The sequence below is a fragment of the Laccaria bicolor genome, genomic scaffold (genome assembly GCF_000143565.1).
Source record: "Laccaria bicolor S238N-H82 LACBIscaffold_23 genomic scaffold, whole genome shotgun sequence".
Classification (NCBI taxonomy): Eukaryota; Fungi; Basidiomycota; class Agaricomycetes; order Agaricales; family Hydnangiaceae; genus Laccaria; species Laccaria bicolor.
In genome coordinates this window covers 717,453-732,798 of record NW_001889894.1, presented here as the reverse complement: position 1 = coordinate 732,798, position 15,346 = coordinate 717,453, and the positions used below count along the sequence as shown (strand labels likewise).

The following is a 15,346-nucleotide window of genomic DNA, read 5'->3' as shown; positions in this document are numbered from 1 at the left end:
AGTTCCCTCACATGAGCAGCTTCACGTCGCACTGCCCGTGGCTGGTAGGGATATTTCTTGACAATGTCTCTTGCCTAACATGATTAATTAGTACTACTAGACTTGAAAGACAAGGTCGTAGATTCGGTAGAATGCACTCACCCATTGAAGAATCTGCTCTCGCTCCTCTTGAGTTTGCTGAGTGGCATTCTCCAACGAAGCTTCTTCATCTTTGAGGCCCGCATCAGGCACGGGGTCACGGGCGGTCGACCTGAAATGAGGACGGCGCAAGAGGAAGGGCGCGAAAGCACGTGACACCATCCCAAAAGGGGATGGTCCGATCACCGAGCGACAGTTCTGCACCCTGACTTGGCGCACATTGCCAGGTGACGTCTAGTTCTAATGATTATTTTTGTTTCGCCCCCGCTCAGAATTTTCAACAACTATTCACGCCCACATCCACGACAACGATGGCTGGCCACGGAAAACATCTTTCGGATAGGTCAGCTCTGCCGCGTCGAGACAAGGAACCTGATGGTGCGCCAACTTCGCTTGCTGGCCGAATCGACGTTCGGGAAATGGGCTCTTGAGTCGTACGACAGGCCCCAAAAGACCTCGGGAAGAAGAAGAAAAAGTCTTCCGACAAAAACGATGGGTCTGAGAGGCCAACAGCCAAACGCAAGTTTGAAACTGCCGCAGCTTTGGGTACGCGAACATCATCGAGGCGACGCAAGATGTTGAAGGCCTCACGTATCGTCCACGGACCGCGGAAACGTGGGAAGTCTACGAACTTATTCTTTCTTCCGTTCACGCTGCGCTCGGGGACTAGGCGCAGGACATTGTGCAGAGCGCTGCTGATTCGGTGCTGGAGACACTCAAAAACGAGGGGATGAAAGATTTCGACAAAAAGAAGGAGATTGAGGAGGTCACTGGTCCCATCCCGAGTGAGCAGTTCTCACAGCTTGTCAGCCTTTCAAAGAAGATAACGGATTACAACGCTGAAGACGAGTCAATGGCCGATCACGACATAGAGAAGAAGGACGCTGAGATTGATGAGGGAGTTGGAGTAGCTGTCATCTTCGACGAGGAGGAGCAGGAGGAAGAGGAAGAGGAGGGCTTTGAGATTGTTGAAGAATCGTAGGAAGAAGAAGAGGGACAGGAAGCTGCTCCTGAGGGAACCGTCGAGGATGGTGCGGGGGAGGAGCTTATCATAGGAGGCGACTCATCACGGAAGGTCAAAGCTGACAAGGACATTGTTTCCCCACATTCCATCGACGGTTTCTGGGTTCAACGCCAGATATTCGAAGTCTACCCCGACCCTGTCACCGCCGCAGAAAAAACCACCTCCGTCCTCAGCATCCTTGGATCCGAATCAAGCGCCCGTGACTGCGAGAATCAGCTCATGGAACTCTTCGACTTCCAGAGCTTCCACATTACCGCCAAATTCCTCAAAAATCGCGACGTCGTCGTGTGGTGCACCAAACTGATGCGTAGCGACGCTGATGAACGCGTCAATGTTGAGGTTGCTATGCGCGAGAAGGGAGTTGGGTGGATTCTTCGAGAGCTGGCAGGTGACAGGCAAGCGAAGCCTCGTTCAGATGCCATGGATGGTGATGAGCCCAAGATTGAGGTAAAGACGGCAACTGTTGCGCCAGGCTCTATCGTCCAACCTCAACGGACAGTGGATCTCGATAGCATGGCGTTTAGCCAGGGCGGGCACCTGATGTCGAACAAGAAGCGCAAACTGCCAGATGGTTGTTCAAGCGGGCGAAGAAGGGTTACGAGGAAATTCATGTCCCTGCCCCAAAGCAGAAGCCTACGACGGAAGGCGACTTTGTTCCCATAACTGCCCTACCAGCTTGGGCTCGCGAGGCGTTCACTGTTCCTAAGCTTAATCGCGTTCAGAGCAAGGTTTTCCCCATTGCTTCCGGTACAGACGAACCGATACTGCTTTGTGCACCGACCGGTGCTGGGAAGGTACGTCTTCTATGTTGGTATGACGCTTCAACTCCTAATCGTCGCTCTCTCAGACAAACGTCGCCATGTTGACAATTCTCAATGAACTTGCCAAGCACTGTGACGAAGAGACCGGAACGTTCGACCTGGACGCTTTCAAGATTGTCTATGTCGCTCCCATGAAGGCCCTTGTCCACGAGATGGTCGGAAACTTCACAGCCCGGCTCAAGGTCTTTGGAATCAAAGTCGGCGAGCTTACTGGCGACTCCCAAATGACCAAACAGCAGATTGCAGAGACCCAGATCATCGTTACCACTCCGGAGAAATGGGATGTCATCACGAGGAAAATGACCGACACTTCTTACACCAACCTCGTGCGTATCATCGAAGAAATCAATCTCCTCCACGACGAGCGAGGACCTGTTTTGGAAAGCATCATCGCCCGGACTGTCAGATGGGCTGAACAACGATCCGAGTTCGTCCGACTCCTTAGCCTTTCGGCCACATTGCCCAACTACGAGGACGCTGCGACCTTCCTTCGTGTTGATGAGAAGAAGGGTCTCTTCTACTTCGACGCGTCATATAGGCCTTGCGGTCTTCAACAACAGTTTATTGGTGTCACGGAGAAGAAAGCAATTAAGCGGCACCAGATCACCAATGAAGTCTGCGACGAAAAGGTGCTCGACCAGGCGGGCAAGAACCAGACGCTTTTCTTCGTTCACTCTCGGAAAGAAACTGCGAAGACCGCCAGGTTTCTGAGAGACACAGCCATCGAGAAGGAGACGATCACCCAATTCGTGAAGCCTGACGGTGCCGTTCGAGAGATCTTGACGGAAGAAGCTGCCAACGTGAAGGACAGCAATCTCAGAGATCTCTTGCCATTCGGCTTCGCCTTTCATCACGCTGGAATGTCAAGGGAGGATCGTGGACTTGTCGAAGAGTTGTTTGCGGACGGATCTATCCAGGTCCTGGTTTGCACGGCGACATTGGCTTGGGGAGTCAATCTTCCTGCCCGTACCATTATCATCAAGGGAACGCAGATTTACAACCCAGAGAAGGGTCGCTGGGTGGAGCTCTCTTCTCAAGACGTCCTCCAGATGCTTGGTCGCGCCGGTCGTCCGCAATATGACACCTTTGGAGAGGGCATCGTCATCACTGACCACTCGGAGATGCAGTACTATCTCAGCCTGCTGAACCAGCAGCTGCCCATCGAATCTCAATTTGTCTCGAAGCTGGCGGATAACCTCAACACTGAGATCGTGCTTGGGACCGTTCGGAATCGTGATGAAGCCGTTCAATGGCTTGCCTATACTTACCTGTGCGTAACTTCCTTTTCTCCTCTTCTCCAACGAAGCTAACACTCGTTTGTAGTTACATTCGCATGCTCAAGTCGCCCTTGTACAGTGTAGGCGTCGACTACCAGGAGGATGACGGTGCCTTAGTCCAGAAGCGCGCTGAGCTCACTCCGCCGCCGCCCTTCTGGTGAAGTGTCAACTCATCAAGTACCAGAGGTCGTCAGGTCGATTTCAAAGTACAGAGCTCGGCCGGATCGCCTCATACTACTATGTGACTTACAACTCCATGATGGTCTACAACCAGCATCTACGCTCGACGATGTCGACCTCGAGTTGTTTAGGGTTTTCGCACTTTCAAACGAGTTTAAGTTTGTACCTGTAAGTTTTCTTCCTTGTGATCTTACGTGCCTTCATCGACATTTTCTCATCAGGTTCGACAAGAGGGAAAGCTGGAGCTCGCAAAGCTACTCGCTCGAGAGGGTACCGATTCCTGTGAAAGAAAGCGTCGAGGAGCCTGCGGCCAAAATCAACGTACTCCTGCAAGCCTACATCTCGCAACTCAAGCTTGATGGTAAGCGTTTTCACGGCCATTCATCCCTGGAACGATATCTAAAGCTTTCCAGGGTTCGTCCTCGTCGCTGACATGGTCTTTGTGCAGCAATCTGTGGGGCGATGTGTACTGATTAATTCCGTCCCTCGACTTGTGCTCACTATGTCGCCTATAGTATCCTGAGGGCTATGTTCGAGATATGTCTGAAACGCGGCTGGGCTGTGCCTGCTAAAGCAGCTCTCGACCTTTGCAAGATGGTTGAGAAGAGGATGTAAGTTATTCTGGTTGTTAAAGCTAGCCATCGCTCACAAGGATATCAGGTGAGGTTCAATGACGCCTCTTCGTCAATTCAAGGGCGTTCCTGCTGAAGTGTTAAGAAAGGCAAAAGGCAAACAATTTGTGAGTGATATTTGTTCCCCTTTCGTTTCGTTGCTGACAAAATGCCCGTCTTCCATAGCCTTGGTACCTTTACTTTGATCTGGTACGCTTCGTCAACTTCGTTCTGGCTGCGCCGCTCAAAGTTTTTTAGACACCTCCTGAGATTGGTGAACTCATCGGGATCCCTAACGCTGGGCGGTTGGTGCACCGTCTCGTCCACAGTTCCTCGAAGCTTCAGTAAGTTCTGATTGATGTCTGACTTTTGGGGGTATCTCATTGACGAACTTGCTTTAGGCTACAGGCGCAAGTCCAACCCATCACTCGGTCGCTTCTTCGAATCCACCTTTCTATCATACCTGATTTCCGATGGGATGAAAAAATTCACGGTACGGTGGAGACCTTCCTTATCGTGGTCGAAGATGTGGATGGAGAGGTGATACTCTTCCATGACTCGTTCATCCTTCGTCAACGATACGCGGAAGATGAACATAACGTTACTCTTACTGTGCCCATGTTCAAACCCGTCCCGCCCAACTACTACATCTCCATCATCTCGGATCGCTGGCTTCATGCCGAAACTCGGCTTCCCATTTCTTTCAAACATCTTATTTTGCCTGAAAAGTTCCCTCATCCTACCCCGCTTCTCGACCTACAGGCCCTACCTCTTTCCGCCTTGCACAACAAGGAATTCGAAGCACTTTACTCCTCGATGATCCAAACCTTCAACAAGATCCAAACCCAGGTTTTCCAAGCTCTTTATACGACAGACGAAAATGTTTTCATTGGTGCGCCTACCGGTAGCGGGAAGACAATCTGTGCAGAATTTGCTCTCCTTCGTCTCTGGAGTAAGAGAGCGCAACCCCGAGTGGTTTGTATTGGGCCATATCAAGAAATGGTTGGTCAACGAGTTGTGGATTGGCGGGCCAAGTTCGAAAAGCTTCAAGGCGGGAAGGAGATTGTCAGTCTCACAGGGGAGACAAGCGCTGATCTGAGGCTTCTGGAGAAAGGAGACGTTATTGTCTGCACACCAATGCAGGTTCGTCAGATGCTTTCCATTTTTCTTCCAGGTATTTTCTCACTTATTAACAGTGGGACGTCCTTCAACGACGGTGGCGACAACGCAAAAACATTCAAAATATTGGTCTTCTTATTGCTGATGAGGTGCAGTTGGTCGGTGGTGAAGTGGGACCCACCTACGAGGTCGTCATTTCCCGCACGCGTTATGTCTCAGCGCAGACAGAAATCAAGACACGCATAGTCGCTTGTGGAGTCTCTCTTGCGAACGCCCGAGATCTGGGCGAGTGGATGGGTGCACCTTCTCACGCGATCTTGAACTTTTCACCAAGGTATTCCTCTTCTGTTGCTCCTCGAAGGCTACGTACTGATGCTGTTACTAGTGCCCGTCCCCTCGACATGGATATACATCTCCAGTCCTTCACCATCCCTCATTTCCCCTCCCTGATAATCGCCATGTCACAGCCTGTTTACCTCGCTGTTCTGGAATACTCCCCCTCAAAACCCGTCATCGTTTTTGTTCCCTCCAGGCGACAGTGCCGCCTTAGGGTCGACGACCTTCTGACTCACTGCCTAGCGGACGATAAACCTGATCGGTTCCTCAACATCGAGCTTGACGACTTACAACCTCACCTGGACCACATCAGCGACAAGGGCCTCGTTGAAACGCTCAAACACGGTATCGGATACTACCACGAGGCTCTCGATAAGCAGGACAAACGGATCGTTCAGCGCCTGTTTGAGTCCGGAGCTATCCAACTGCTTGTTGCATTGAAAGACACAGCTTGGAGCTTGCCGGTGGCAAGTTACATGGTGATCATCATGGGCGTTCAGTTCTATGAGGGCAAGGAGCATCGTTACATCGACTATCCAGTCATGGACGTTCTCCAAATGATGGGCCGCGCTTGTTGGCCAATGGAAGATGAGCGCAGTCAATGTGTTCTCATGTGCCAGCAAACACGTAAGGACTTTTACAAGACGTTCTTTGCCGAAGGGCTTCCAATTGAGTCACATCTCCCAACCCATCTCCTCCATGACTACTTCCTCGCGGAGATCGCAGTCAAAACCATTGAGAACAAGCAAGATGCTATGGTAAGCGACTCCCGATCATGTTTCTTCATTGTTTTCACGATCTATCCCTCAGGATATCCTCACTTGGACTTACTTCTACCGCCGAATGACTCAAAACCCGAACTATTACAATCTGCACAATGTCAGCCATCAGAATCTATCCGACCACCCTTCAGAACTTGTAGAGAACACTTTGAGTGATCTCGTGAATTCAAAGTGTATCGCAATTGGTAGGTTTCTCCCTTTTTTCCTGCTACTCTGTCTGATCCTTTCTTCAGAGGACGAAATTGACGTGTCGGCGCTCAATCTTGGAATGATCGCTGCCCACTACAATATCTCATGTAAGTGCCCATCACTTTGAAGTCACCCAGTGGCTTATCCGCTTCTTAGATGTGACGGTCGAGGTGTACACATTGTCTCTCAAGGAGCGTACGAAGTTGAAAGGCCTTGTCGAGGTTGTGTCGTCATCGGCCGAATTTGAGACTATCCCGATTCGGAGACATGAAGATGCCCTTCTTCGTCGTATCTATGACCGTGTCCCAGTCAAATTAGAGCGGGCTGACTTCGAGGTCCCCCACTTCAAAACGTTCTTGCTCCTTCAAGCTCACTTCTCGCGGTTCCAATTGCCGCCTGATCTGGCTGCTGACCAGGTTCTCGTCCTGGAGAAAGTACTCAATCTTTTATCGCCCAGTGTTGATGTGATGTCTTCTAGCGCTTGGCTAAGCGCTCTGGGTGCAATGGATCTATCGCAGATGTGTGTACAAGCCATGTGATGAACGGATTCGCCTCTGAAACAGATCACTCACTTTGAGACCGAGGTGAGCAAATTCACGCTGTAGAAGACTTTTTTGCTCACAAGTCATGATCGCTTCAGGTAATCAAGCATTGTAAGGACGCTGGTGTTGACTCTGTCTTTGACATTATGGAGCTCGAGGACGACCGTAGAAACGAGTTGCTCCAGATGACGCCCGCCCAAATCTAAGAATCACAAACTTTTTCCTACGATTGAGGCTCACGTCATTTCAGGCGAGATGTCGCAACCTTTGTCAACTCCTACCTCACCCTGGACATCTCCCATGAGCTCGTCAAAGGGGAATACACCACAGGCGCGCCAATCATCCTCCAGGTATCGCTGGCACGTGACACAGATGAGGAAGATGATGGGGATCAAGATTCAAAACGTTGTTGCACCATTCTATCCCCTCCAGTTTGACGGCAAGACTCTTCGTCACCGTGACTCGCTTGATGACGAGCTGGCGGGAGGTAGGGTTTCCCACAACGAGCCACCAATTCGCCAACTTCTTGAGTTTACGTTGCCGAAGTACTGCACTCACTGAATCTCTACGTCATTTGTGATTCTTACGTTAGCGCTGACCACGACATTGGTCTCGAACCTATTGAGGTCCTTAGAGGAGAGGATAGTGATAGCGATGAGGACATGGATAGTGATCAGGATGAGTAGACTTCGAGGCTTATGATTTGTGTATTTGTATCGTTTGTGTAGTTGCTTATAATTTCTTGCTCTTTGCTCTTTTCGTTGAGAACGGACCCGAGTCATCGTTTCAAGGTCTGCCCCCATCATTGTATTGAGGTTACTTCACAACAAAGGTCAACGTTTTGGCGACCCATCGCGAAGAGATCCCCTTGGAGGACAATTTGTCAACGCAGCGTGGAGGATTACGTGAAAAAGTACATAGAACGTTGATCATTCTTCCGTGACATAGTATGTGATTACATGTTTGAACATACATTCGCATGGTGGGGCATGAAATTAAATTACTCTTGTAGATCGTTCAGTTGGAGAGCATGAAGAGAGTAGGTATCAAAATTGCTGGTCCGTGAAGATTCCAAGACCGACTTCAAAGCCTTGAACTGGTTCACCTTATCCTTTTTCTACAAGTTTGGAATGAGAAAAACCGAAGTGGGGAGCTTCTGGACGAGGACTTGCCTGGTACGTAATTACACGACCCGACGTACTCAACACAGCGTAGAAGAGGGTTTCCTTGGGGCATGCTGTCAAGGAACCAAATCACCATCTGTCAACAGTCAAGACTGAGGGGATTTCCTTGCCTTGGTCATCTTGATACTGAAGCTTGTAGGGCTGAATTCCGATGGCCGCCTTCATCTTTCGTCCCTTATCGGCCTGTCGAGGAGTAAATGACGGGGACTAGAACGAAGACAATCTCACAATTACCGGCATCACTTTGGATTTGACGATGTCCGCGATTCCCAGCCCGACAAAGCAGACAATCTTGGGGCGATGTGTGGCGATCTTGGCGAGGAGAGCAAGAACTCCCGCGATTCGCTCGGCCTTGGATAGCTCGCTTTGCTACAGATGATGGTTTCGTCGGTGACTGGGAACTTGCATGAGAGGTACCGATACCTCAGCTGTTGGACGATCAACCAGATTCATCTATGAAGGCGTGAATACCCGTGCCGCGCTCACTGATAAAAGGAGAGAAGGCGTACCATCCCGATCAAAAACTGTTCTGGAAGAGTGAAGTCTTCTTGAGGACGGAGAAGTCGTGTAGTGAAGCCTGATTCGTACAGGCAGCTCCAGAAGTGATTCGTTGGGCCACCAAAATGGTGCCCTATCTCAGCGGACGTCTGACCGGGGCTGAGAACGATCATAAGCGTGTCACTGGAGCCTGAGGTTGGCAGTCCGACAAACTCACTTGATACCACAAAAAACTACTAAACGAGAATGTCAAAAATTGGTTCGGAATGTTCAAGCTTTCGATTTACTCACCTTCTAACCCACTCTTCAAGTGATGCCGAAATTCCCGCATGTGAGCGTATGTAGACGGCTCGGCATACCCGCGTTTCTGTTTCTTGGAGGGAGAGCCATGTTCTAAACGACCGACCTATTTGTTAGGACCTTCGTCAAGTGCCGACATCGACCGCTTTCTGGTCCTCAGATCCTTTATGCGAGAGCTTGAGCGTACTGGGCTGTCCGAATCTTTTGCATGATCCTGATTTCGTGGCTTCCTCTGGGTCGTTGTGGCTTTGCCGTGCGCCTTGGATTTTGATTCGACGAATGCCAGTGGGCAAAGGCAAATCGAGCCAATGAGGCTTGGAAATGTTCGGAGACCTTAGAAACTTCAGTTGCTTCAGGTTGCTCCGAGTCCGTGATTTCAGAAGTGTCGGAAAGTACCTCCTCTTGTTTTGGCGCCGCGTGTCCTTATAGACAATTAGAGTGGTTTTGGAAGGGCGTCAAGATGGCATTCATGTCGCGTCGGAATGAGCGAGGTGGTGGTTTGAGTGAGAAGTCACTAGTCAATGTTTGGTGGCCGCTTTTCACTTCAACTTGACTTCAACCCTGCTTCAACCCGTGTACTGTTACGCTTGTCTCCAAAAAAAACTAAAATATATAAATGTACCTCAATCACGGCAATCAAAAGTACGATTAGGGCCAAGAAAGTATGTGGTTGAGGCTTTGAGCTTTTCACTGGCAAACTCGCTCACTGTCTTCCTCAGGTATCTATTGGACCTTTGTCCCATCAGACTGGTTGCAGAAACAGATAATTAGAAGGCCGCTATCCTCTCATATATAGAGTATGAAACTCGTTTTTTGGTATGAGATTTCCATGTTAGTTTGTAGAGCAATTGTAGAGTATGTAGACGAAGTCAACCTCCAGCTGGAGGTTATTACTATAGGATGCAAAGGATGCCGTATCGCGTTGTAACAAGGAAATTGTCGAACACATAGTATACAGAAGAAAGATCGAGCGCTCGGTATGGAGAGGCGTGTTGATTACACATAAACACTGGCTGTGAGTATAGATGGGAGGATGGGTGGCATGCACTAAAGTCCCGAAGACATCTAAGCTTGGGCGTTTGCGATAGTAGTCAGCTAGAGCACTACGTTGGTGGACCAGAAAACCACTTTTGGACGTGTGCAGTAGTAGCACGCGCGGGGTATCTGTCTTGCTTTGTGAAAAGGGGACGCTAGTTTGACATGGTGAGTCGAGAGCGGCAAGAGCGTGAGCAAAGGGGAAACATACGCTGGGCGGCCGATATAGGGGAGAGCTCTCTACCCTCATCTTTTCTATCCACGGCGGCGCTTGTTTCAACCCTCAAAATCTTCGGCAAGTCTCCGTCCACCGAAGCATACATAGTGGGTCTCATTAAAGGAAGGTTTGCCAGCCGTAGGAACTCTTCCAGACGAGGCTCCAATTTCGGGGTGCGAGGTGCCTTCCAAATCTGGTATGGAATTTCCCAGAAAAGTATACTGAGTCCGTCACCGACGTACATAAACGCTGTTCATGTGGAGCCCTTGGATGCGACTCTGTTCCCTAATCGCTTCAAAGACAGGCTCAACGTCGAACTCTTCCGTATAGACATTGTCTTCTGGGTTGGAAAATCCCCGTCTAACGCACTCTTGAACCATCCAGACCTCATTCATGGGAAACCCGAAAACCTTGATGAAGTGTCAGAGCCCGTAGAAACCAACAGACCTTGTACTTTCGGATCAGGTCGATTGCCCTCTCGCTATACTCCCAATGCCGGCCCTCTTCGCGAGAATAGTCGACGACCTTCAAAGCCTTCGCTTCGAATTTGAGGCTCAGGCCGACATTGGTCCTCTGTTCATCAGACATGGTGATCATGAAACTTGATGTAATCTTCCCCAAAGCCCGCCCCGAGATTCCAACCGTCTCTGCAGCTTTAAAAGAGGGGAAGTAGTGGCTAGATCGTCGATTCTGTACGACGGCTTTGAACTGGTCATTCTCAGCCATTTCGGCCAGGAAGAACTATACGGTGATGGGTTCAAGAGCGCGTTATGATACAGAATTAGTGAAAGACGTACTCCAAGTATCACAGACAAACTGATTTCGGTCGTGGCAGAGACCGAAGCAGCCACCCCATACGTGTGTTCCCCCAGGATGAAAATCTTGCTACTGTCACGGAACTCCTCTGACAAAGGAGGTGCGTCGCGTTCGAGGGAGCGAAGATCTTCTGAAGCAACTTCGGGAAGACACATCTGCACCGCGTGTTCCGTTTCCCTTTCTGGGCCCTCATAGTCCTTCACAAAGGCACCAGACTCCAATCGTTTCAGACCTTAACGTTGTAGAGTGTCAGCAACGTCCCATTGAAGGGTAGATAAGACACTCACCTTTTAGAGGAAGGACGTGTAGGAGAATGTCAACAGTGCGTGTAATGACTCCTGATCGTTTAGAGTAAATCTGCTCGATACAATCGGCCTTCATCTTCCAATGGCCCAATCCTTGAGGCGCGTGTGGGTTTGAGACGACCTTGGCCGGTGTCCCAGGCACGACTGTCATCTTCTCGTACTTGAACAACGAATCAGAGACCGCCACAACCGATCCTTCCTGCAGGAACGGCCAACCCATGAAAGTCCGTTCGCCAATCATCTTCAACTTCTTCCGTCTTCATCCCCTCATACGGGTTTCATATATGCACCACCATCGATTTGTTCTGGCTTTCCGAACCATGGACGTTTACGCCGTGGTATCCCAGCAGCGCCGTGTGTGGAAGCGTTTTGAGCGATGGGTATCCAGCCAGAGCTTCTGTACCGAGGAATACACCGCCGCAAAGACCGGGAATGAGATGCAACCCATCAAGAATAGGGAGGTCGAACGGCTCCGTCTTGCACGTGCATCGACACTAGAGAGGGGGGAAGAATCCAGGCAGAGATGAAGGATAGAGAGTGAGCTCGCCGGGGTTGAAACTGAACTTCGAGCTCGAGCCCCAAGTGTTCCTTTTTCTCTCCTCGGGGGTGAGACAATGATCACGAGCTGAAAGTAAATATATACGTTGGTGTCATAAGACCATACTTTGGCTAGGAACGTACCAGTCATTGCCTTCAGCAGCCTCTCTTGATCAATGAATGTGACAATTGCCTCCCAGTCTTGCCTTTTCCCATTGAGATCTTGCTCGAACTCGGGAGGGTAGAAGTCAATAATCGGTGAGTTTGGATCATACATGAGATCCTTCGAAGAACGGTCAGCCGGCAATCATATCCGAACGTCGATATCTACCTGATAAGCTAGCGGAATGTAATCCATGCTAGCAACGGGAAACACGCCCATAAGCTGCTGGTACAGCTTGAATGGCGTTCCCAGCTGAAAATCGAAAGACATTTCGTCAACTTCCTGCAAATCTGTGATTGGCAACATGAGCAACATCCAACATCCAAACCGACGACACACCTGGAATCCGAGGAGCGTAATGATAGTTGTAGAACCATCCCCACGATGCGACTCCACTGTAGTAATAGTGCATGGCCCACTGCAGGTCAGTAGATCAGATCACCCATTTCAGTCGGGTCGTCGTAAGATATCCCTAGCTTCCCCTGCGTTGGTGTCTTGTCAGCTCAAACTTGACTTGAGAACAACAGAAAGATCCCAAACTTATAATAACCCCGCTTCCACTCGTCCATCTTCTCTTTCAAAGACCGTTCATACCGCGTCCCATCGGCATCAACATCCTCAACAGGCGCCTTCTCATACTTCTTAAGCACACGATCAATCGCTGCTCTGCTCTCTTCGTCTTCAACCTCATCCTCGTCTTCCCACTCATTATCCTCCTTCTGCTCGCCCGTCTCAGGCTCATCTTCCAGCGCTCTCGGAAACCAACACGTCACCAGATTCCTGTCCTCCTCATCAAACTCGTCCCACGTCACACTCAGGTGTAGATCCTCCGTCAACTTGGTGATGAATACTCGCTCCCTCGCAGGGAACGAGTTTATCATCGTCAGCCTTGCGGCACGGTAGTGTGAAGGCGAGGGCGCGTTCCTGTTCTCTATCACAAACGCCTTGATCTTATCGAAGATCTCCCTCTGCGCCATAGTTAAAACTGTCACCAACGTCAGCATTGCGTAAAAGGTTATCCCATTGAGAGCATACATACCTAGCTTCTCCCGTTTCCGCCCGTCTTCTATCTCTTTGACATGTTTTGCTTGTTTCCCCTTGTACCAATTCAAATCGGAATACTCCTTCTCATACACCCCCTGTTCCCATTGAGTCATCTTGTCCAAAATGACTTGCAGTCTCTTCGTGTTGATCACTCCTCCCTCGTTTATATAACCATCTACAACGACGGTTAGAAATGCAGCAAAAAGCGAGCGGGAAGACACTCACCCAAACCCGGCAATACTTTCCTGTATACATCAAACAACTTCTCGAGCCCATTCTCATGTATACGAAGATCGGGAAGATCAGGGAGAAAATCGTTCCCCACAAAGACAGCGAGAAGAATAAAATCGTCAATCACCCGTTCGAGGTTATAGTCGAACGGCAACATCGGTTGAATCTCGTGGAATTCGAGGTCAAGATACTCTCTCATCAACGAGAGATGGAGTAGATAAAAGTTCACCGATTCTAAGCTAGTGTGATAAGAAAGACCATTTGTCCCGCCAACAGGGGTAAAAAGAATCAAGTACCTCGTATTCCCTTTTTTCCGCGACGCTGGGCCAAACTTGACCTCCTCGCGAAGCAAACATAAATGGGGATCATGGCTTAACAGCCCCAATATGATCAAGTCGGCATCAAGGCCGTACAGACAATGTCGAACGTTGGGGTTGTAACCAGGCTGCGCGCGCGATAGGCGAATGTACTCCATAATCTTGTGCTCGCCCTCTCCGGGGACCTCATGCCCCGATAGCACCACTTCGACATCGCGCCAATTCGAGTCCTCCGAAATCTTCTTGTTGCTAAAATGCCGCAGCTGGTCGGATAAACGTGCCATAAATGGTGTCCCTAATGAACGTTGTCAGCACAAGCTATATATGACGAAGAAAGAAATGTTCGGCGTACGTATAGAAGAAAGGGCGGAAGTAGTTTCAACCCATGTGTCAATGACTGGATCTCTTCTGGACGTATGTGCGCAAGAAGAGTTGTGGGAAGGCCGACGACCGAAAGACATGCAAAGTGGGTGTGCAAAATGGAGAAGAAAGAAGAAGTTAAGCGTCCGGTGGAAAATGAAGGGCGAGATATGGGTTGGTTTCGGTCTTCAGAGTGAAAGGGTTGAAAGGAGTATACAAAGGTGAAAATCACTCAGTGGAATGACGTGGCAGAAAGGAGCGCTGCACCAAAAAGACGGATAGAAACTCACCCGGTGTGATACAATTGCTATCAAACGCCTTCCCCGTCGGCAACTTCTCGCCCTTCAATTCAGCTTTCTCCTGGACCACCTTTGCCTCCTTCGCGGTTCTGAAATGCCTGTTGCGTTACTGATTCATCTTCGCCCTCGGCGCCACCCCATCCACCGCCATGAAGAAAAGTTTCTTCAGCTTGATCTTGCCAAAGAGTCGATCCACATATGTGAATATCGAAGTGTTGTTCTGCTCTTCTGTAAGTCGGAAATGGGCGTCCTCATCATTCGGGCGAGAGCCTAGAAGGTTTCAGTATGGAAAACAACTTCTGAGTAAAAGAAACGCACAGTTGTGGATGATTCCGTTGAAATCCAGGTAAAGATTGTCTGAGAGTAATGTCATTGGATACGCCCTTTCCAGGTCATACGCCACCCACCAAACTCTGGAATGTTGTTCTCTTGTATCAACTGCGAGGTCAATGGGTATCTCTCTCTAAGTCACGATCAGAAAGGGTTGGAACGAGGCGAATTAAACCAACAAACGAGACGTATCGGAAGAACTGAAGAATTGTCAATAATCGCCAAAATCATCCGAACAGCGACGAACCTTGGGGATACCTATCGCCGATGACTATCAGTTAGCCCTTTTGAACGTACAACGATGTTTACTGACCCATTATAGAGCAATATGGATGCCTGGAGACGGCGCGTGGTGGTCTGGAGGTGGTCTGGAGAAAAGTTCAAGAACATCATTCGCTCTGAAGCCTCAACACACCATTGACTTTGCAGGGTATATTTCAGATGAGACACGCTGTGCACAATTATGTACGCTTAAGACTGATTCACGTCTCCAAGAAAGCTGAATCATTATTGTAGGAAGACAAAGTGCGACGATCAGAGATCCGTATGTGGTAGTTGTCTTAAGTCAGGCTGGGAGGTAGAGGTACGCAACCCTCACTACGCCCCACTTCCCCAGCTAGACATTCATCTCATGACAGTGCTCCTGGTCAAAAGACTCCACAGTCCACAAAGCTCGGACCGAGGCCCTCTT

General features: G+C 49.6%; 3 protein-coding genes across 3 annotated transcripts; all 3 read right to left on the bottom strand.

Moving 5' to 3' along the window:
• Positions 1-8,019: 8,019 nt before the first annotated feature.
• On the bottom strand, positions 8,020-9,032 carry LACBIDRAFT_303372 (uncharacterized protein; the record flags this gene model as incomplete). Its single annotated transcript, XM_001883913.1, has 8 exons — positions 8,020-8,136; positions 8,192-8,256; positions 8,314-8,386; positions 8,432-8,572; positions 8,627-8,656; positions 8,713-8,860; positions 8,919-8,937; positions 8,993-9,032. 8 exons carry the CDS (start codon positions 9,030-9,032, stop codon positions 8,020-8,022), a joined length of 633 nt encoding a protein of 210 aa, XP_001883948.1.
• A 1,608-nt stretch (positions 9,033-10,640) lies between these two features.
• On the bottom strand, positions 10,641-11,615 carry LACBIDRAFT_303370 (uncharacterized protein; the record flags this gene model as incomplete). Its single annotated transcript, XM_001883912.1, has 3 exons — positions 10,641-10,994; positions 11,051-11,301; positions 11,357-11,615. The coding sequence occupies 3 exons, from the start codon at positions 11,613-11,615 to the stop codon at positions 10,641-10,643; spliced, it is 864 nt and encodes a 287-aa protein (XP_001883947.1).
• Positions 11,616-14,431: 2,816 nt separating this feature from the next.
• LACBIDRAFT_303367 (uncharacterized protein) lies at positions 14,432-14,972 on the bottom strand (the record flags this gene model as incomplete). Its single annotated transcript, XM_001883911.1, has 5 exons — positions 14,432-14,595; positions 14,644-14,786; positions 14,839-14,855; positions 14,903-14,913; positions 14,969-14,972. 5 exons carry the CDS (start codon positions 14,970-14,972, stop codon positions 14,432-14,434), a joined length of 339 nt encoding a protein of 112 aa, XP_001883946.1.
• Positions 14,973-15,346: the final 374 nt, after the last annotated feature.